Below are 24,660 nucleotides of genomic sequence, written 5' to 3' on the forward strand. Positions count from 1 at the left end.
TCTGAAGGTGCATTTTAGGAAATGATAATTTCAGTTTCTTCTCTAATTATTTTTTCATGATTTTTCTTCAAGTTCTCATTTGTATATTTAATAATTTTAGAAGTTAAATGTTAATGGTAGAATCATGGAAGTTGAATTCTTGAAATGATACCAAAATAAGTTATTTGCACATTGAGTAATGATAGTGAAATAGAAGCAATTATTTATCTTTGTTCAAAAAGAAGAAAAAATAGCATACTTAGCTTCATTTTTTTTTAACTCTAATTTTAGCATGTACCGGGCCATTCAACATCAGTTGAAAGTGGTGAAAAATGTTGAAGTAAGGAATACTTCTTTTACTCGATTTTTTTTTTTTGGTTTTGTTTTTACAGATAACAGCTTTTAAAAATTACATGAATTTTCCATTTTACTTGAAAATATTCTAGACACTAACATTTGCTCTTTGGATTTATCACATAATTATTCAAACATAGTAAAACTTAATAAATACACTATATGAGTAAATAAAGCAATAAAAGGACCTTCGTGGCATATCCATATGAAATTACAACTGTTCCATATTGGCCTTAGTTCATATCCTGCCTGGGATTGTGAGAAGAAAAAGAAAGTTGAAAGTTTTTTTGTTTTTCGAAAGTTTTTTTTCGGTTATGCTATAAATTAAAGATTCATGCACAAACTTTGTTTGCTTACACTTGGATAAAGGACTAAACCAAGAATATAATTTCTTGGCATCTTTAATTTATTGAAAGTATCTGTAGAGAGGCACAAGGCAGAAACTGAAAATCTATTAGAGGGGGACTGAAGTGGGTCTGTGAGAAAGGGATCATTAATTAGCTAGATTTCCCCTCTTCTGGATAGAATTGAGAAATCTTAGAGAGGATTTTTGGTGCACCACCCCAAATATGGGAGCAATATTCCATGGCTGGGTGGATTTGGGCTTTGTATAGAGTTAACAGCTGTGAAGGTGTTAAGTAGAGTCTTGTGCGAAAAAGTAGTACACCAAATGTTTTGGCAGCTTCAGAAGCTATAGTTGAAATATGGTTGTACCAGGAAAGAGGAGCAAGTCGGTGCAAGAAGAGAAATCTGATCCGGTGTCAATATCTCAGTATTACTGAAGGTAAGGGGGGGAGGGTGCAAACTCTTTCTTGCAAGAGATCAGATGGAAGCAAGTTTTGGTGGCATTGAAGTTTACAAAATTGTCCTTGTCCCACTGGGATATAAGCTTGGAGATCTGAGTTCAGGTCCCTGGTCATGGTAAATCTTGAGGATTATAATACTTGAGCACTAACAGGTTTGTCAAATGAAAAGGAGGAATTCAATGTATACTGTCATCAGCAAAGTTATGGATAGAATTAGAAGTCTGTGAGAGCAGGAGAGTTGGTGAAAGAACGGAATCCTTGGTACTCCTTCATTTTTAGGGAAATATGAGGAGAGTAAGCCGTCCACCATGACATGTAGTGAGTGACCAGTGAGAAAGTTGGCGATCCGGTTGCAGAGTAGGAATGGTAGACCATAGGATGGCAGTTTAGTGAGTAGGCTTCTGTGACAAACCCAATCAAATGTTTTTGAAATGTCAAGGGAAATCGCATGAGTTTTTCCAGATTTCTCCATGGCCTGAGTCCATAGGTGGGTGGTGGTGAATGCCAGACAATCCGCTGTAGATCACAAGTGGTAGAATATATACTGCTGATCACTGATTAGTAGGTATGTCTCTAGATGGTTCAAGAGTTGGTTGTTGATGGCCTCCATACTTTTTGAGAGAACAGAAGTGATAGCAATTGGATGGCAGTTCATTGGTTGACTTTTATCACCTTTCTTTGGGATTGGCTGGATGTGGACCTGTTTCCATGTTGTTGGGTAGATGCCAGTTGAATAGGATAAATTGAAAAGGTGATACGGGATAGATGTTAGTTCTAGTGCACAATTTTTTAATGCAATAGGTGGGATACCTTCAGGACCAGATGCCTGAAGGTATTTGTGTTCAGGTTGTTAAGGATTTTTCAGATTTCTTTTTTGTCAGAAGACTATGGGAGACATGAAGAGAGCCATTCTTTGTGGAGCAGAGGGAACTTTGCCCAAGTCACCAATGCAGGAATTGGAAAAGAAGACAAGAGTGATGCAAGTAAGTTAGCCTTGTCTTTTTTGTGAAGTGACTACAGTACAATCTAGATGTGAGAGTGGTGGAAACTTGGGTGGGCAGAAGTTGTGCTCAAAGTGTTGGCAAGGAACCAGGAGTGACTGCCATTTGGGCAGGAGGTGAGTTTGCAGCATTTGGCCCTTTCAGAGTCTGACTTGGACTTGGTGATGATTCTTTTACACCTGTTGCGAGCTGCAGTATAGTCAGAGAGGGCAGCGAGTTTTGGTCTTGAGCCAGTTGTGGTAAGCAGAGGTTTTTTTTTCATTTACAGCATTGGAACACATGTTTACGAACCAAGGCCTGGATGGGGGCTGAGAATTTGGACTGAAATATGGGATGAATGCTTTCATTCCTATGATTCCTGTTATTCGGTCTGAGCAGGTGTTTGGGTCAGAAGAACTAAAGCAGTAATTGGACCATGGGAAGGAGGAATAGACATCACAGAGGTCCTTCCAGTTGCGGTTGTGGTCCAAGTTTCCAAGAGGAGCACTGACAACCACAGTATGCCTTGAAGGGGAGCTTGTTAGGAAAAGGTCAAATGTATTGGCAAATTGGAGGGGGGGTTGTCTTGTATTCTGGTGGGAAGATCGATAATCTGAGATGGGTCATTGCAAATAGCAAACAGCTCAGCATCCCTACTGCTTGATCAGTGAAACTGGAGTAGGGGAGCTAATATGAGTTGTGGACATTAAAATCCCCAAGAAGGATGACCTCACTATTTGGGTACTTTGACTGCAGAAAGTCAAGCTTTAGAGAGGGAAAGTTAAAGAGGTGAGAGTGTTTGACAAAGTTTGGAGAGCAATAAAGGGAGCATATGAAAAGGTCAGGTTGATTTGGTAGAGAAATTTTGAGCCAAAGCAGAAGACTATGGGAGACATGAAGGGAGCTATTCTTTGCAGAGCAGAGGGAACTTTGCCCAAGTCATCAATGCAGTAATTGGAAAAGAAGACAAGAGTCTCTGGCATGGTATGTCAGTTCTCACAAATGCACAAGTACCACCCTTGTGACAGATAGAGTCTAACGTATAGTTTGGACAGTTGAGGTGTACAGTAGCTGTTGAGGTTCTGAAAGGAATCTGAAAATGAAAAAGATTGTGGTTTGGGCAGTTGAGGTGTATAGCGACTGTTGAGGTTGCCAGTTTGGGTTCTGAAGAGAATCTGAAAATGAAAAGGATTGTGGTAACTGTGAGAAAGAACATGATGCATCAGGCATCACATATTTGTAATGAAAGTAATAAGTGTGAGCAATCTGTAAGTTTCCTAAAATTAGTGAGTCAACTACAAAAAAAAAAAAAAGTAAACAAAATCAAAAATTTAGATTTTCATTGACTTGTGACAAAGAAAAGCCTAGCTTTCAGGCATCAGAACACATGGACTTTACAGACAAAAAAATACTGTTGTTGGTGTTGATGGGCAGTAGACAGCATTGATTGTAGTTCTGTGTAATGGGAGAATTAAAGTATTAGGAAAGACGGCAAGATATGTGCGATGGAGTGGAATAGAGTGCCCCCCCCCGATAAGTCCTTGGACCCCTTGGAGGTGTCACATAATAACAATAATAATAATAAAATATTTTATTAATATTAATATCTCTTTTGCATTTCTTAAATCCTTTAATATGAATTGTGGTTATAAATGGAATGTTTGAAACACACAATAGAAAACAGCAAAATGAAAAGGAGTATGGTAACTGTTATTTATTTATTTATCATATGGTAAAATAGCGAGAAACATAATACACCAATGTAACAGATGCATGACAACCAAAAGCCACATAAAAGAAAAGTTTACAAAGCAATTTGCAATTTTTCAAGCCAGTTTATAGCTTCCATTGTGTGAATGATGCGAGTGATAGTATTTAGCCTTACGCTTGTCTGGGGGTAGCTATATATGCCACCATCTAGGGAAATGATTATGAGCAAGGTGGTTTCCCGTTGCCTTCCTTGCTGTACTATATCTTATGACAATAGCCTGTGTGTTCACAGGGCCGGTTTGCCTGCTTGCAGGATGAAAAAACCCCAGGTGAACTGGCTGGAAAAACCCTGCTGTCCACGCCCAAGACTGGCTAACTTGGCTATGGCTGAGGAAGATCCTTAAGTTCCTCACGTCGTTGACGGGAATCGAACCTAGGACACTCCTTCCCCAGGCATATGGTTGCAAAGCACATAGCCACTAGGCTAACCGTGCAGACAGCTTCCATTGTAACATTATGTATATATATCAGTCCAGTAAAATATGATCAGTAGTTTGAGAGTGATAACTGCAGTCACAAGCAGAAGAGTCTGTCCATTTCCATTTATGTAGATGGTGTTTTAATCTGCCATGACCAGTTCTAGTGCAGTCTAATGTTGTCCAAAGATGACGTTGTAGCCTAAATCCAGGTAGTTTAGATGTAAGGTCCGATATAGCTAATCTGAGATTGTTATAGTGTTGGAACAATTCATATTTCCATATATCAGTCAAATTGAAAGATTCACCTATTAATTCCTTTTAGTCTCCTTCTAGGTGGATATTGTATGACTTCATGGATAATTAGATTATCATTGTTGATTAAATTTGTCCATAATTTAGCAAGAGCTGCTTTTCTGCATAAGTTAGGAGGTGCGATGTTACTGATGACAAGGAGCCAATAATTTGGTGTGGATCTTATAGTTCCTGTTATTATTCTCTTTGTTTGATTAAGTTGGATTTAGACCTTAGAAGTATCAACACTGTTGAGCCATACTGGAGAGCAGTACTCTTCAGTTGAATAAACCAAGGCCAAAGCTGATAGTCATAAGGCGTCGGCATTTGCACCCCAAGTTGAACCAGCCTGCTTCTGAATTATGAGGGTGGTCTGAAAAGTTCTCGGCCTAACAATGAAAAAACGAATTTATAATTTCAAAATTATTTTTATTTTTCTACATAATCTCCCTTAAGACTAATACATTTATTCCAGTGATGCTCCAGCACCATTATCCCGTCCCTGTAGTGGTTCTCAGTAAGATCTGCAAAATACCCCTCTACAGCTGCAATCACCTCTTGATTCAAAGAAAAATGCTGACCAGCGAGGAAGAGTTTTAGTTTTTGAGAAGAGATAGAAGTCAGAGTGGGACCAAATCTGGGGAATAGGGTGGATGTTCCAACAATTCATAGTGCTGATCCCTTAATTTTTTCATTGTCAAAACACCTTTGTGGGCAGGTGCATTGTCCTGATGAAAGATGATTTTTTTTTCTTCTGCAAACCAGTTCTTTTCTCACGTATTTTTTCGCCTAGTCTAGTTAAAAGATCTGAATAATATTCCCTGGTTATTGTTTTACCCTTTTCAAGATAATTAATAAACAGAATGCCTTTAGCATCCCAAAACACCAATGCCATGCCCTTTCCTGCTGATGGAACTGACTTTGTCTTATTTGGCACTGAATAACCGGCTTCTGTCCACTGTTTTTACTGCTGTTTGGATTCTGGTGTATAATAGTGAATCCAGGTCTCATCCATAGTAATAAATCGACGCACAAAATCAGTTTTATTCTTGTTAAAATGCTCCATGCACTGTTCAGAGATTTTCATGCGAGTGCATTTTTGATCTGCTGTGAGCAAGCGCAGCACCCATCTTGCACAAAGGCTTTTTCATTTGCAATTCTTCATGCAAAATATATTCTACATGTTCTTTTGAAATGCCTATAGCCTCAGCAATTTCATGCACTTTGACTTGCCAGTCATCCAATATCATATGGTGCATTTGATCAATGATTTTTGGTGTTGTTACACTTTTTGGACGTCCTTCACTTGGATCATCTTCAAGGCTGGTACGGCGGTGTTTAAACTCGGCAGCCCATTTCTTAATTGTCGAAAATGAAGGAGAAGAGTGCCCATAAACTTTTGTGAACTTCGAATGAATTTCTTTAGGTGTTAAACCTTCTTTTACAAAGAATTTTATAAACACACAATACTCAATTTTATCCATTTCAATGGATACAGACAACATTTTTGCTTCAAACAGCTGTATAAAATAAACTACTTGATAGAATGACTTGCAGTTTCACATGGATACTTATGACAGATGTACCAACTTAGAAAAAAAAAAAATCTTGCTGATAGTGTTGCCATCTATGGTCGAGGCAGAGAACTTTTCAGACCACCCTTGTATATTATTACAAGTTTTTATTTTCTGAGCTACTTTCACTAGTTGTTCTTTAAAGGTGAGTGTTCTATCTCACCTTTAAAGGTGAGATAGAACACTCACCTTTAAAGTCTTCTTCATACCTACTGTCTTCTTCATACATTACTGAACGTTAACAGTACACCTAAATATTTTGGTGTACTGTTAACGTTCAGTAATGTATGAAGAAGACAGTAGGTTTGAAATTAGTCTGATCCTTATTAAGATGGACAGTAAACACTTCAGTTTTTGATAGGTTTTTGGGTTTTGATGCCACTGTTTGAAATATGAGTCTAGAATTTTCAAATCATTTTTAATTATTTTTCAGCTTCATTAAACTTAGTGCTTTGTGTGATTATTGCAAGGTTATCTACATGAGCAAATTTCCTTGAGCGGTTTGAGAGAGATCATAAATATATAAAATAAACAACAATGGAGATAGTACAGAGCCCTGAGGGAGTCCATTATTAAGTTTGCATGGTTGACTCTTTGAATTGCCTGCAAATACCTGTATTCATATGTTATTAAGCATATTGTTCAATAAATTGGCAAGTGTTCTACATGGAATCATCCTCAGAAATATAAATAGCAGGCCCTTTCTCCATACTCTGTCATATGCTGATGTTAAGTCAATAAGCACAGCAATAGATTTCAGATGTCTCCAAACCATTCTCGATCATTGATCTAAGAGCTTGATCCAGTACTTGTTCACAACATCCTCTTCTTGGTCTGAAGCCCGCTTGCTCTGGAGGTATTAGATTGTTTATGATGGGAGATATTCTTTTGTATATAATCTTTTCCATAAGTTTAATAAGAGCTATGGATTGGCAGCTAACTCCTAATGATGGATTTTTGCCTTGTTTTAGAATTGTTATTATTTTCGTTCTTCTAAAAAGAGAGAAGGAAGATTTCCTGAAACTAAGATGTTATTATATAGATTAATTAACCATTTAATGACATTCTTGCCACAATTTTTAAGAAATTCCATCTTATCCAGCAACTTTGCCATTTTTAAGTTTTGATAGCCTCATTTACTTCTTCGGTGGTAAATGGTCTGAAAAGGGTAGGGTTTGATTTTAAGGGTGTCTTCAATATCAACAGTTGTGGGTTGATGTCTTTTACAGACTGACGATCATGAGGGTGTTTAGATGTCACAACTACATGTTTTGCCTTCTCTTCGACATCAATAGATTGCTGTCTCTTAGATGCTGTTGCACTTAGGATCCAATCTCCACAACATGGACAATGTTTGCTTACTTAAATGTGTAAAACTGATATTTTCAACTGTCTCAATCCATTTCTTTCTCCTTGCATTATCCAAGGAGTGCAGGAGATCCTTAGCTACTGTCTGGTCTTCTTTTTCTATAATTCATGATAGAGGTTGTTGCTATCACTATTCCAAACCGGAATATATTCTTTCCTGTAACCTCTAGGGATAGTTCTATTTGCAGCTCCTTTAATCACTCCTATAAATCTGCCGTAATTGTTAGGTATAGGTTTTATCCACCTAATATTGGCATCTACTTGTTCAGCAAAGTTTTTTCAGTTTGCCTTATTGATGCTCCATCTAGGATTTGATACAGACAATGTATGTGGTATATGAATTCCTAGAGAATATAAGATTGGTCTGTGCTGACTACTTGGGAAAGGCCCAAGAATTTTTATTTATGTTGAGACTTTGATGATGATGATCCTTGGTTACAAAACAAAGATCTGGAGTGTATCCTCTATGCCATCTAGCTGAAAAAAAAGGTAGAGGTATCTTTAGCATCATATATTAAGTTAAGGTCCTCGTCTTCCATCCATTCCACCAGCTTTTCACGATTACCATCATTTTCATTATAACTCCATAAATTGTGATGGCTAAATCTCCAAGTACCACACATGGATGTTGTAGATTGGTTCGAGGGGAATCAGGCCAAGTGGCATTCTGATTAGCTATTTGGATAATTGCTGAGAATATGCTGCTGTTGTTACTCATTGTCATGAGTTTACAACTCTCAATATCTTCTTTTATGTAAGTTGCAATTTCATATTTAGGATGATTTGCTGAAGCAATTAATCTGAATCCTTCGATTTTTCCTCTAGACTGCAATTGTTCCACATTTTCAGTGTGGGTTTCTTGAATAGCTAGAACATTCACTGAGTGGATTGATAGCATTTTAGATAGAAATTCACTTTTTGCTCTACTCAAGCCTTCAATATTGAGTTGGCATATCTGAAGATGAAATAAATGAAATGTAGAATGAAATAAATCCTTCTTGCTTTTTGGCTGGGAGCTCTAGAGTGGCAGTTTGGCACCATCTTCGCTGTAGACTATTTGGTGTTAATCCAGGGTGCACCACATGGAAGCAGTCTACGTTACATCCCTGTGGTAACTGTGAGAAAGAACATGATGCATCTGGTATCAGATATTTGTAATGAAAGTAATATGTGTGAGCAATCTGTATGTTTCCTAAAATTTGTGAGTCAACTACAGAAAAAGTGAACAAAATCAAAAATTTAGATTTTCATGGACTCAGGCGAAGAAGAGCCTATTCAAGTATGTGTTATTTGTTATGAAACTTTCACATATGAAAGTATGAAACCATCCGACCTAAAGCACCATTTCCAGACAAAACATAGAATACCAGGAAAAACTGCAGAAGTTTTTTGAAAATAGTTGTAAAGACTTAAAAATTTCTCAAACAATAATACATGGTGTGATGGGAGCTGAAAATATGAACGTGTAATATTTTATTGTGCTGGCTGCTTTGTTGCAATGTTTGTAATGACTGTAATACTTTGTAAATCACTTTTATCACTATGCTTATATCAATCTCTAATTCTATCTTTGTTCTACTAAGTATTCCTCCCCGTGTCTGGGATCTCTAGATATTTATTTGAATTATTTTGACTGCACCTCAGAAGTTCCCCTTATGACACAAAAAGCATTTATACCCTTGCTGAATAAAGAAATTACTCATATCTTAACTTAGCCACGATTTGCAGTCATGGCCAAAAATTTTCTATTTAAGCTTCTTAAATCATTAATAACTTCTGGGTTCCCATCTTACAGTTTCTCACCTTACAGGTCCTATTTTATTTAGGATCAGTGCATTGCAAAAGATTAAACTGAGCCAGAAACATTATATATAAAAAAACAATCAACATTTAATAACAGGTCAAAGAATTATATACAGTGCAAGTAATTAAAGCTTCATTCACAAAAGAAATCCTTATTCTTAAACGAGTATTCAAGCACAATATTCAAGGGACTTTCATATATATATTCTCAGTTAAACTCAACTTAGTACATTCCACTTCACAATTACTAAAAATTCTTCACACATAACAAGGAACTATTTAGGTGTGCATAGCAATCGTAATTAATCTTCTACCATGCACCACACACACATCATATAACTCCTAAGCTCTCACTCTTAACTTTAAAGATTTAGTTATATGATTGACAATTATACTGACATACTTTCATCCATTCTAACCTTCTAAGTTAAACATTTCAACCAGAAATAATTCAGCACATACAAAGATTAAAAGAATTCCAAATTAACCCAATTTCATCTTAAGGAAATTTACTACGCTCACGTTTCGCTTGTTTTCAGTTTAACACAGATCTATGGGTGACTCATGCACATAAGAAAAATTGCTACCCTTCTTTTTTTTTCTTTTTTTTTTTTAATACTAATCAGTTCAGCAGTTCTTTAGGGGAATTATCCGAAATCACATAAAGAAAATGAACATTTCAGACTCACATGGGTCTCCGACTGTCTTGCATATGTCCTCCCTCCTTGTTTGTTATTTTCTTCCAGTGCTTCAGGGGTCTCTTCTACGTTCCGGGTTTTTACTTCTTTCCCTTCCTTTACAAGAGTCTCAGGGCACCGATGAGGAGTTGCTTCAGCTAGCGGGATACTGGATAGGTTCTTCTGGCGTCTGGAATTTGACTGGTGTATGACGGTGGGCATGCACGCACTCGAATGGAGCAGCAAGGCTTGGATTCACACGGCAAGATTTCTCCTTCGATTGACCTCCAGATTATCCTTGGCTTCGCACTGGAAAACTGCCTCAAGTGGACGGACTCCGTCTTTCCCCTCTGGACTCACGGCACCTCTCCTCCTCGACTTCTCGTGGGTAGATCAGGCAAGATGAAAATAGGAAGCCCTTCTTAACAAAACTCCGAGCCTTATATCTCTCATTGCCCCTGCACTTTCTTTAAAGGTTATTGGACCCCAAACGTCCCCATATATGTCTTGCATGTAGTTACGAGAACCCCAGACAACATCATGAGATTGGCAGTTCTCGAACATTCGCCGACAAATCTATTCTCCTTAGACGTCCTTAATCTGGCTTTGGCCTACGGGACTTTCCGATTGATGCACTCCGCGCCCTTTCAATACTGACCTTGAAGGTCACCTGCTACAGGACTAGTAAATACTTTTCAAAAGAAACTGCCGACTCATAGATATTACTTTTGGTTTCAACATCATAATTTTGCTTTTAAGCAATGAGCGTGTCACTTTCCTTTGAGCTTATTTTGGTGTTTATACAAAATTTGAACATAAGAAACATAGATACACTTTATACAAGGTTTTTAAGGTGTGTTCCTACTGTAAAAATCGATGCACTAGAGTTTTTATTATTTTTCGTGACATCGAGTTTTTACATTTGGAAGCTTCATATCATGTGGTGTCCTTAATAGCAAAATCTGAAGCAGATGAAATGATTGTCAGAATATTTTTTAAACTGCAGCCAAAATAATAGTACAGATGATTGGTGATAAGGCAAGCAAAGTTACAGATCATATTCCCCTTTTGTATAACACTGTCCATTGCACGAATCACAAAAATGGCTGAAAATGTAAAGCAGATATTATTGTCACATATCCAACACAGCTGCAGTTATGTACTATTGGCTGATGAATCCATTCATATTGCAAATTTTGCGAATCTTTAGTGTTTGTCAGGTACAAGGTAAATAAAGAAGTGCATGATGATCTTTTATTTTGTCAACATATGCCAGGTCATACAACTGCAGAAGATAGTTTTAAAGTTATGGATGATTTTATTCGATAAAATAAATTTGACTGGAATTGATGTGTTGGAATAAGCACTGATGGAAACAAAAGTGATGATTGGTTTAAAAAAAGGACTTACTGCAAATCTTCAGGCTGTTGCATCATCAACACTCATACACCGAGAGCCACTTGCTAATCATAATACGCATGCAGACCTAAAAAAAAAAGTGCTCAAAATATTTGTTAAAATTATAAATTTTGTGAAAGGCCTTCCTTTAAATGCAAGGCTGTTTTTCTGAAATGTGTAATGAAATGGTCAGTGATCATACTCAACCTCTTTTTCACACTGAAGTTCATTGACTTTTACATGGGAAAGTCCTAAATCGATTGCTTGAACTTCAGGAAGAACTATAAATTTTTCTTGGTGAATCCTCCTTTGAGCTAAAAAACCATTTACATGACTGGAAATGGCTTTGTAAATTAGCATATGTAGCTGATATCTTTTCTCATTTAAACAATCTTTATCTATCCTTACAAGGCAAACAAATTTCCATATTTCACATGCCAGACAAATTGACACAATGATTTCAAAACTACAGTGGCAAATTAGACTCTTTTCCATCTTTCCACAAGCTAGCAATGAATTTGACTAATGAAATTGATAATAGTGTAATGAAAATTATGACAAAGCATTTGAAAAGTTTGCAGAAAAATTCCCTGAAACAATTTTGAATGGATAAGAAACCCATTTAATATGAGTGTCGAAACAATGCCAAAGAACTTTTTGCACTCAGAACAACACCTATTAGAACTGGCTGCAGGTGGCATTCTTAAAACTAAATATAACCAGAATACACTAATGTCATTTTGGTTGGCCATTAATAATGAATATGTTTTATTAGAAAAAATTTGGAAGTATTAATTCTGCACTTCCCTAGTTCATATCTCATATTTTTGAGAAATTGGGTTTTCTGTGCTTGTGGACCTCAAAAAAAATAAAAAAATACATCTTGATATGGATCCTCATCTACAGCTTCAAATAACAAATATGGAATCAGATTGCACCAAACTGATTTCTTCCCAACGAAAACAGTTTCACAGTTAATTATCATTAAACTTTTTTTAGTTCTAAAAATTTAAATTTCGTAATTTTTGTTCTATATGCATATTAGTATAACAAAAATGTATTTAATAATTAAAAAGGTTTCACTTGTTTGTAATTTGTTATACTGCAAATGTTAATAATAAAAATAAATAATTTCATAGTTATTCATGTATGAATGAAATATTATAATAACTCTCAAATTGCATTTTGCCTGAAAGGGGGTACCCCCACTATTACTAAAATTTCAAAAGGGATGTGCAAGTATTGAATGTTTGGGAAACAATGCAATAGAGCATAGTGAGTCTCTGATGTACAAGAGTCTTAATGGTGCCAGATTTTTGACAAGGATGATGATGATGATGTGAAAGAGCATGAATGTAAAGTCCACTGTGGGTTTCTAAAATTACAGAAGTGTTTTACCATCTGGCTGACAAAAAAAAGTAGGAGTCCTAAAAAAAGAAATACAGAAATATTTTTCTACTTCAAGCATGAACTGAATGTGATGAATCTATTAATCTTTGTCACGATATCTTGAATTTCTGAAAGGGAACCTTGTCAAACTGCAGAAATATCATCCACATATTAATAATTATCAACACGTTAGCTCAAGAATAATTTTTTAATATTTGTCAATATTTCAGTCTGAAATTAACAGACTGTCATCAGTGGCTTGTTAGTGGGGTCGTAATCAAGTTCTTGGTATGTTGAGTGATCTCAAAGTAAAAGAGAAATTTTTCTTCTGTAATTTGAAGGAGGAAGAATTTTTCTTCTGTAATTTCAGAAGGAGATATGTTGGAACGAGGAAGTTTGGCTTTAAGTAGCATGGAAGCAACTTCTAGGCCGAGAGAATTAGCCTTTTCACTGGAGAGATGACTTAGGTTCCGTTCGTTGTTACCCACTAACAGGCAACTGAAGAAATTAAATTCCTTCTAGATGAAGTTATAAGCTTAATGCAGACACTATATAAATGTTAAAAATTCATTTTGCAAGACCTCCTAGGTTTTATGGTCTACCAAAAATTCACAAGACAGACATTCCTCTCCGTTCTATAGTTGACTGTATTGATTCACCTACTTACTGCATAGCCAAATATTTAGCGAAATTATTGAAATCACATCTAGGCAAATCACGCTCTTTTTTAGAAAAACTCTCCTGATTTCTTAAACAAAATAAAAAATATCTCCTTACAACCTACTGATCATATGGTGAGCTTCGATGTAGAATCTCTATTCGTGAATGTATCTCTCAAAGAGACTTTACATTTACTTGCTGACATCTTCCCACAAGATATCATAAAATTATTTGAATTCGTGATGCAGTCTGGATATTTCTTGTGTCAAAACAAATTCTACAACCAAGTAGAAGGAACGGCCATGGGAAATCCACTTTCTCTGCTCTAGCCAACTTTTATTTGCAGCATCTAGAAGACATCCTTTTTTCATCTATATACCCTCAACCATCCTTTTGGGTTAGATATGTAGACAACATTTTTTCAGTGTGGCCTCACAACAGAGATTCCTTACCTGCCTTTTTAGCCAAAATTAATTCTTTATACCCTCTTATCAAGTTTACCATGGAGATTGAAAAAGACAACAAGTTATCCTTTATAGACATCCATCTCATCTGCTCACCATCAAGTATTCTGACAACAACAGTTTACAGAAAACCCACTTTTACTGGACGTTACATTCTCAAACAATCCGTTCATCATCCTTATCAAAAAGCAGAAATCATAAAATGTTTAATTCGACGAGCTAAAACTGAACTCAACTCCCCAAGAATTACAGAAAGAACTTTCCACTGTCAAGCACTACATGAAATTAAATGGCTTCTCCGAAAAGACTACACAACATCTGTTCGATTCCTACTATCCAATCCGAACAACAAAGAATTAATACGTCGAGTTCCAATTCCATATATTTCCAGAATTTCAGCACCAATTTCAAGAATTCTGAATAAATATGATTACAGCCACTTATATCCCTATTAATAAAATACACACCTATTTCCCCTCTTCTAAAGATAAACGCTCAACTGCCTGGTGTATATCAGTTCCATGTGACTGCAATCTGTCTTACTTTGGACAAACCGGATGCTCTATTATTATTATTATTCAGGCCTCCATGGAGTCAAAAGACTCATTGCAGGAGGTCCTTCCCAGGAAACACAAAGTCTATCAAGACTCAGTGTGGGAGGTCCCTCTTAGGAAACACAAAGTCTATCATACCACTCCTTAAACTCATTGACCATTCTCGCTCTCACCACTCTATTAGGCAATGCATTCCGTTCAACCACCCTCCATGCAAAGAAACCACTCCTCACCCTCTTGCTCACAATTTCCTTTCATATCTCCCAGGGATGGCCCCTTGTCATCACTCCTTCCTGCTGTTCAACCAAGCGAAAGAACTCCCCACTGTCAACCCTGTAACCACCTCTCAACAGTTAAAAAGTCTCAATCATATCATCTCTCTTTCTTCTATTCACCAAACTCTGCAGTCCACATTCCCTCAGCCGATCCTCATAACTAACATTGTACAGTCCTGAAACTATCTTTGTTATCTGCCTTTGTACCGTTTCCACAATTAATTTATCCCCTTCAAATCTTGGGGACCAAATCTGTGAACAGTAGTCTAAGTGTGGTCTGATCAGAGTCTTATACAATGGAATGATAACTCTTTTATCTCTGCTGGTCAGCGTCCTTCTCATTATTGCAGCAATCCTCTGTGTTACCTTCACCACCTTTGCAATATGTCATCTAAATTTCAGGTTTCTATCAATCATCAACCCCAGATCTCTTGTCTCCCCTACTTCTGCCAGTATAGCTCCTCCAATAGAGTATGCAGCGTCCCATCGATGTGTTCCAAACCTCAAGACCTTACATTTTGCTGCATTAAACCAATACCCCAATAATTTGCCTATCTTTCTAGCTTATTCAAATCCTCTTGCAGGCTACCACATCTGCACTATTACTAATAACCCTTCCCAGCTTCACATCATCCACTAACAACTGAATATCCCCCTGCAATCCACTGACAAGTCATTGATATAAAGGTTAAACAATATAGGTCCCAGTACTGAGCCCTGTGGGACCCCACTTGTTACCCTCTGCCTCCTCGAAACTACCCCCGCCATACACAACTCTCTGATAACTATCGGATAGCCAATTCTGAATCCAGTTGACTACCTGACATCCCAACCCATGTGGTGCAACTTAAATATCAGCTTATCACGTGGCACCCTGTCAAATGCCTTTGCTAAATCCAAGAAAATGGCAGTATATTATTATTATTATTATTACTACCCCAAGACCTCATGGAGTCAAAGACACATCTGGGAGGGCCTTTTATCCCACACACAGCTCATCATACCGTATTTTAAAAACATTCAAACTCTTTGCAGACACCACTTTCACAGGCAAGGCATTCCAATCATTCACAACTCTGCACAAAAAAAACCTGCCTCTCACACCCTCTTTATACAGTTTCCAGGGATGACCTCTGGTTCTCCCACTATTCTCTGTAAAACTTCTCCAGCATTGATCATATAAGGGGTTGTTATAGAGGCCTATAATAACCCCTTACCAACTTGTAGGTCTCTATCATATCTCCCCTCTTCCTCCTGTCCACCAGATTCTGCAAATTACATCTTCTCAATCTTTCCTGATACTCTACATTCCAGAGGTCAGAAACTACCTTAGTCAGTCTCCTTTGGACCCTTTCCAACATCTCTTCATCCTTCTGAAAACCCGGTGACCAAATCTGGGCACAATAGCCCATGTGTGGCCTAATCAAAGCCTTATACAACGGAACAAAAATCTCCCTACTTCTACACGTCAGTGTCCTCCACATCATTCCTAGAAGCCTTTGTGTTGTCTTTACAATTTTGGCGATGTGTCCCCTAAATTTTAGATCCTTATCCACTATCACCTCAAGATCTCTTATTTCCTCTACCTCCAACAATATATTCTCACCAAGCATCAATTCTGCATCCCATCTTTGTTTTCCAAATTTTAAAACCTTACATTTTGCAACATTGAATTGAACCACATCCCCATTTGCTTGCCCAATCACTCAATCTATTTAAGTCTTCCTGTAAGGCTACAACATCTTCACTACACTTCATGGTTCGTCCCAACTTTGCATCATCTGCAAACAACTGAATATCTCCATCCAAATCTTCCCCTATATCATTAATATACAAGTTAAATAGCAATGGACCTAAAACAGACCCCTGAGGCACTCCGCTAGTGACTTTCCTTTTCCTGGATATCGTTCCCCCCCCCCCCATACACAACTTGTTGATGTCTATCAGATAGCCAGTCTCTAATCCAATGCACCAATCTAATATCCAACCCCATCTGCTCTAGTTTGACTATCAACTTATCATGAGGTACTCTATCAAAAGCCTTTGCGAAATCCAAGTATGTTACTGTGTATCCTTTTCCTCTGTCCAAGGAAGCAGTCACTTTATTGTATAAGTAAGTAGATTACTAAAACATGACCTCCCTTTAGCAAATCCATGCTGTCCATCAAAGATAATACCATTATTATCAACCCAATTCTGGATCCTAGTTCTCACAAGCTTCTCCAACAACTTAACCACAACACCTGACACACAGATAGGTCTATAGTTTGATGCTTGAGTTCGATCACCTCCTTTATGAAGTGGCACAATCTTGCCCTCCTTCCACTCCTTAGGAACTTGACCGAGTGCAAGACTGATATTAAAAAATATGTCAAGGCAGAAGTCAACTCCCTGGCACATTTCTTCAGAATATGCAGTGATATATTATCAAGTCCCACAGCCTTATTTACATCTAGTTTACTCAACTCCCCAAACACCTCTTGCTCACTTACAGTCAGTCTCTCCTCCCCGTCATCAACTGCTCTCAATCTCTCTCTCGATGAAGTCACATTCACAAGATCGAAAGATCTTTATGAACTGCTCATTAAGTATCTCCACCACACATTCTGCATCAGCTGTCTTTATTCCATTTTCTCCAATCAATGTCATCCTTCCATAATTATTCTTTCTTTTGCTGGCTACATATCGAAAGAACTCCTTAGGATTCTTTTTGGCTTCATTAGCCAACTGCTGTTCATACCTCTCTTTAGCTATCCTCACCAACCAAGTCACCCTTCTTGCTTGGTCTTTGTAGACCCCATGGAATTGGTTATTTCCACTTCTCTTATGCCTTTCCCTCATCTACTGCTCCTGTAACTTTATTATAAAAGGCTAGCATATTGCTAAAACAAGAGCGCCTCTTCACAAATCCATGCTGACTCTCACAGATAACATTACCCTCATTTGCCCAATGCTGTATACGGTCCATCACTAATTTCTCCAAGATCTTAACAACTACTGATGACACACAAACTGGCCTATAATTAGACACTTCCAGTCTGCTACCACCCTTATGCAATGGCACTATCGTACCTTCCTTCCATTCCCTGGGCACCTTTCCCGTAGCCAGACTTTCATTGAAAAGCTAGGTCAAAGGAGCTGTTAGTTCTTTAGCACATTCTCTCAAAACTCAATCCAGTCCCACAACTTTACTGACATACAGAGTACTCAGCATCTGGAACACACTCTCCTCCTGCACCTCTAAACCTAAAACTGCCCTATCCCTCTAGTATTAAAATTTACTACTCCAGAATGAAATACTCTAATAAGGTGTTCATTGAACAATTCCACTATGTCCTCTGCATCAGTCACTCTATTCCCATTTTTATCCCACAATGTCATTCTTCCACAGTCATTTCTCCTCCTACTGGCCACATAGCTAAAAAATTCCCTAAGATTTTCTTTGGCTCTTAGGGCCAATCTCTTCTCAAATTCCAGTTTCGCCTTCCTTACCATACTAGTCACTCTCCTGGCCTGTGTCTTATATCCTTCATGCATCTGCTCTTCACCTGTCTCCTTATATCTCTTCCATAGCTTCTTTTTCGCATGCAGTTCCTGCTTAATACTGTTTTTCATCCACTTTACTCCAAATTGTGTCCTCTTCTTCACTCTTGGAATACAGCTTACTATTGCTGCTAACAGATATTCCTTCACAATTTCCCAAGCACTAATGATATTCCATTCCTCTAATTCCTCCCTCCATGAAACTTCTCCCAAGTTGACGTCTAAGACTATTATAATCACCTGCCTTATAATTCCACATAAGTTCTCGTCTCTTTGATACTCCTGCATGTGTATTCATCTTCCAAGTCAAAACCACATGGTCACTCTCTTTCCAACTGGTGGGAGATATGTCATCTCAGTTATTATCAACTCTTCTGATGCTATGACCAAATCCAAAACTCTTGAACCTCTTGTTCCCTCTGTTACATATTGCTTGTGACATTTGTCCCTCAAGAATTCCAGAAATTCCATTCCCTTATTGCTACATGCATCTTCCTCTCCCCAATTTATACTGCTGTAGTTAAAATCTCCCATAACAATCATTCTTCTTGCACTTGCCAACCTCAACTGTCTAAACTCTCTCTATAGAAAAAAGAATACAAGAACATCAATCATACATTCTTCACAACAAATCCGATAAGTCTGGATTGGCGCAACACAGGATAGAGTCAAGCCACAACATTCTCTGGTCCGGGACTCGCCTTCTACACAGAAGTTGCTATAAATTCAAATGCCTATTCAAAGAGAGTTTTTATTTCAAGGCTTTACTTCAACACCCTAATTGAATCAAAATGATTGCCTATCCCTGTTAAAAATATGGGAAAGTTTGATCTGGATAACACACTAAGTTTTTTTTTTTTTTTTTTTTTCAATTGAGACCTTCAAGTTCTCAATTTTAATCTAATGTTATGTTTAATTTAATTTATAAATTAAGATTGTTCTATGCAATTGTGAATTGATACCTATAATTTATTCATCACTCTGATGAAATTTATCTCTCTTTAGTGCTTAGCAATGTAACATCATGCGGCTTGTTCAACTTTTGAATGATCAGTTGTTTGTATTCCACCTTGTAAAAACTGTTCCTATCAAACCACTGATGATAGTATGTTAATTTCAGACTGAAATATTTGGCAAATATTAAAATATATTATTCTTGTGCTAACGTGTTGATAATTCTTAATTTCATGTCACAAGTCTCAAGAATAGAATTATCTACATATCTTATACCACAAAGAAGGCTTTGGAGAGATATTGTCTTGTATAGCCTTTGTTCAAATCACTCCATGAAATAGTTTGCAATAGTACAGCTGCAGAAAGATGACTATCCATTATTGTACCTTCAATCTTGTGGTGATGCTTTAGAAGATGACAAAATTAGAAAGATAAAGATCTTTATGAAGGTCCAGTGATTCAGCCAGTTGTGTTGCAATGCTTTATCCAGATGTGAAAGAAATGATGGATTGAAGTTATCCCTCTTATGGAAAATAGTTCTTCTCCATACATCCCACCATGTGCAATAGTTTTATATATATATATATATATATCTCATTTTAAAATTATGTAGTTAGGACCTTTCCTTCCTTTAGTGGCATTAACAGGCATTTAAGTGCCCATAGTGTCTATTCTTGGATCTTTTAACCTTAACATGAGGATAAGGCGGTTACCCCTATGCCTCCAAGTATTCTTGTCTGTAAATTGCAGGTGTTCTACTGGTCATTATTATTATTACTTAACACCTCCAGGGAGTCCAAAGACTCATCGAGGGAGGACACCAACTCTCCTTTTCCACCACTCCACCAATCTACCTTCGTCATCTACACCAATGCTTCCCAAACTTCTGGATGTCAGGGCCCCCCTTTGCAAAAATTAAAATATTTCACGGCCCCCCCTCAAAAAAAATCGTAATAGAGAGATATATTATTATAATAGTTATTGTATTTATATTCGATACAAAACATACACAGCGAATATTGCAAAAATCATATATTACATTTTTTGCCTCTTACTGTTTGGTTCTGAAGACGATGCAGGCTGTTCTGGTAAAATATGAAATACTGTCCTTTTTTTTTGAGTCTGTTTCTGCTTCTTCTGATTGTTTGCGGGATTTTTTATTTTATTTTTTATCAGCCACTTATCCATCTCAGGGTTAAATTTTTTAACGTAGAATAGATCAAATAATATCACCACTTACCGATACTAGCACACCACAGACTGATAACATGAAATTAGTAAATATTACCTGAATAAGGGAATCCCTGGACCAGGAACATTTTTCTCTTTTGTGACTTTTCTCCCTTTACAGTAATTAAGCCTAACGCAAAACAGACAGCAAAGGCAGGTTATTAAAACGTGCATATGATTGGTGCAGTATTAACAAAAGATTGTGCAACCGAAAAATAAAAGCATAGCTGACAATTGAGTTGAAATGCTAACTCTCTTCAACCGAATTCCATATGTGAAACTGCCATAACATTCATTATATATATATATATTACTTAGTTTTAACACTTTTACGAATTTTAACACGTTCCGTTGAATTTTATTGCCAACTTGGGAAATCGAACTCACATCTGATTAATAACAATAGTTTTTAGTTAGATACTGTGTTTGCCCATGCAACATATGGTTTTATTTCAGTCTATACAGCATAGTTTCTGTATGAAGGGACATGTGATTCATTAATTAGTGTGTTTTTATCCCAGTTGTCTCTAATTTCACTATTTGTTGAGAAATATATTACACAGACTCCTCATACCTTATTCACTGGTATAATAAAAGTACTTGTTTTTATTGCCTCTGCAGTATAGTGGCTGTTAGGGAGGGCATGTTGTTTACCACTGCAAGTGAGTTACTATCTCCCCACATGAACTTGTTTAAGCTTTTTTTCATGTGTGAAGTATATGCGAAACTTTTATTGGTAACAGAAAACTAGCTCGGATGACAGTGATAATATAAAATGAGTTTTGATATGCATATAAAGTCAATATGAACAGTCCCTGATTACGAACGCATGATGAAAGGGACAAGAAGATTTGGAGCTTCCCTGGAGAGCATTCGAAGTAAATACAATTAACCACTGCTTTGAAATGAAACATATGAATAAGAAATATTTACTAATATCCATTAAGTGCCGAAATATGCAGCAAGCAAAGTTTGTGAGCCAACACCAATGTGTGAATTTTTCCATTAAAATATAAAAAATAACAGAAAAGAAATAATAAAATTTAAAATACGTTTCTTTTAAAATAAAAAAAAACTACTTAGTCTTAAAACATTTTAAATTTGTTTTCATTATTTCACGGCCCCCCTCAACAAAACCTATGGCCCCCAAGGGGGCTGCGACCCACAGTTTGGGAAGCGCTGATCTACACCAACGGCATCTACCGCTGACCACCACCACTAGCATTTTCACAGACAGTCACAAACATCCATGCCCATGGTGGGATTTCAACACACAGCTTTTTGGCTGGAGGGCAGATATGCTAATCACTCGGCCAACCAGGCTGGCGCATATCAAGTTCTCTATAGAAAACTATGTCTGTTCTTAGGTATGTCTAAGTAGAAAGTATGTCTGTTCTTAGGTATGTCTAAGTAGAAAGTATGTCTGTTTTGAGGAATGAAAAACCTGAGTTTCCAGGAGAAAATACCCTCTACCTCCGTATGAGACCAGCTAACTCACCTTTAGTTGAAAGTGGCCAGATAAAGGTTCCTTGCTTTGTGGACAGGAATCAAATCCTGGTCTTACCCACTGAAGGGCTTCGTCTATACTGACTGAGTTATGGAGACTCTAGTTAGGAGCTTAACGTACTTTAAACCATGCCCTTTCATTGGTGAGTCTTCTGGTTGTCTCTTTTGCCTGTTTTATTTAAAATCCATACTGAAGATGATCTTAATAAAAGTAAAAGTAAAAAAGAGTAAAAGTGTTATGATAAATAAAAGTTATCACTTGAGTGGTTATATTGTTATTATTTATTTAATTATACTGGCATACATCCTATCTGTTATATTATTATGAGACATTACCATCCTTATCTCACCTCAAATATCTTTACTATACGGTATCTCACAAAAATTGCTGGTCATACTTACTGCACTAACAAATCCCCTTTCCCCCTAACTGTAAATTTCCTTTCTTCTGTAGGTCATCAAATTATAGTACCTCTGTTACTGATCATATATCTGACAAACATAAAGTATGTATTCTGATAATAAAGATCGAACTTGAATTATATATTCATCAGTTGTGGCCTACCTTTCTTCTCATCAAAAAAATATAGGACCTAAACAGACATGCTATCATCATTCACAATATCGATTGGCATTCTATGAACATCAGTGCTAAAAAAAAGTCTTTCAAAGATAAGAAGGTCTCAAGACTCAGGTGAGCGGTTAAGGTCCAGTGATGTTTAAAAACAGAATGACAAAACAGACTTCACTGATATTTGTGCTGTAGTTTGGACTTCACATGTACATCAGTACCTCACATAACATGGTTTCAAACAGCACAGACTGTACTATAATGCAGTTTGTAATTAGTGTAAAATGCATTACAGTATGTTTATTATAATTTTGTCAGAAAGACAGTTATTATTATTATTACGGGCAACTCCGAGGAGTTCTTAGACTCGCTGAGGGAGGCACTAAACACCATGTCAAGGACTATTCAGCATTTGCACAGTATCTATCATACTTTGCTTTGAACTTATTCACAGTTATGGCACCCACAACAGAATTGTTATATTGTTTAAATTTTACATTCATAATTATTCATTGCATTGGAGCTACAGTATGTTACAGAATTAAGGCAGAACACATTTCTGAGCATTATGAAACATTCTTGAGTTTCTACATTTCCAAACATTCCACAAAGTTCTCAAGTGTTGTTGTTCATATTTATTGCATTAATTGCAATATAGAATGCATTATGATAAAACCTGTTATATCAATGCTCCAAACAAACTCACTCAATATAACAAACTACTGAAATGTCCTGACCAAATCCCTATAGATGAAATGCAATGCTTTGCTAAAAGAAATTCACTATAGCAAACTTTACAGTATAGCCTGGTTGGCCGAGTGGTTAGCATATCCACTCTCCAGCCAAAAGGCTGTGGGCTCGAATCCCACCATGGGCATGGATATTTGTGATTTTCTGTGAAAATACTAGTGGCGGTAGTAGGCAGTAGATGGAGACGGAGAGATGTAGAGTAGGTGCCCTCCCTCGATGAGTCTTAGTCCCTGGAGGTGTTGTGTAATAATAATAATAATAGTCAAGCTTTATTATTTGTCCCCACAAATTTTCTAGTGAGAGTCAACTGTAAAGTGATTGAAAAGTAATACCTTTGAAAGTATGTTTGTGTAGTGTTGCTCATACTGTTTCCACTTCATCATAAAATGGCAAACTTCAAAGAATGTATGTGTATGCACATCATGTTTTGCTTTAAATTAAGAAAAACCCAACAGAAACCTTTGAGATGTTAAAAACTTGCTTTGAAAAAGAATTAGCAAAGTATAAACATATAATTTCTTTTCCAATTCTGATAAGCTAAGGGTTGAGGATGTTCATTGATAAGCTAAAGGGATGAAACTATGGCATAGATCATGGAACTTTTTTGTGGAAAGAGATGCAGTACTATCTACAAGTCAACTGATGAGTCAGAATCACATTTGGTGCATTCCTTCTTTTAAGGTTACAGGGTGGTCAGATTCATGGTTGAGAATTTAGGGAGACAAAATACGCATGTTAAAATAAATACTTAATACTAAGAAAGTAACAATTATGTTTTGACCCCCTGTATTGAGGTCATCATCAGAAAAATACATATATATAAGAAAACAAGCTACATGCTCTTGTACTCTACAAAGGTAAAATGAATCTAAGCTGCTTATTAATCTATTATCTCACCTGACCTCTAGTGAGAAAAAAAAAGTTTAAATAAATAAAAAAATAAAGTTTAAAAAAATTACAAACAGAACTATAATAAACATTCCTCAAGTCCCCTCGTACTAAGATTTCCTTCTGGGCTTGTTCCGGTTGCTCTAATGGTTGCAGATAGGTCCTCCACATTCTTGGAATGATTAGTCTGTCATTTTTGTTCAGGTATGGATTGTGTTTAATCATTTCACATGCATCTTTAAGTTCCCTCTCCCAGGTTTTGATGCGGTGTAGGGACTTGGTACCTTTCCAGTCAATTCTATGCTATGTATGGAGTGCGTGGTCTGATAGGCCAGTTTTTCCATAATATTTAATGTGGGTCGTTTGTGTTCTTCTTTCCTGATTGATATAGTGTATCCTCTTTCTCCTATGTAGGGTAGGTTACATGTACATTGGATTTTGTAAACCCCTGGGTGGG

The 24,660-nt window shown here is 36.9% G+C and overlaps 1 protein-coding gene across 2 annotated transcripts in view; it reads left to right on the forward strand.

Moving 5' to 3' along the window:
- The window catches only part of LOC150103160 (deubiquitinase OTUD6B-like), a 420,347-nt gene that overhangs the window by 323,393 nt on the left and 72,294 nt on the right, over positions 1-24,660 (forward strand). Inside the window, exon 6 of one of the 2 annotated variants that reach the window (XM_090398214.1) lies at positions 271-319. The exons of the other annotated variant lie outside the window; for it this stretch is intronic. Within the exon in view, the coding sequence (XP_090254340.1) occupies positions 271-319 (49 nt within the window). The remainder of the gene's footprint in view (positions 1-270; positions 320-24,660) is intronic. 2 annotated transcript variants of the gene reach the window in all.

The sequence above is a fragment of the Typopeltis vanoorti genome, chromosome 9 (genome assembly GCF_054136105.1).
Source record: "Typopeltis vanoorti isolate ZY-2024b chromosome 9, IOZ_Tvanoo_1.0, whole genome shotgun sequence".
In the NCBI taxonomy this organism is placed as follows: Eukaryota; Metazoa; Arthropoda; class Arachnida; order Uropygi; family Thelyphonidae; genus Typopeltis; species Typopeltis vanoorti.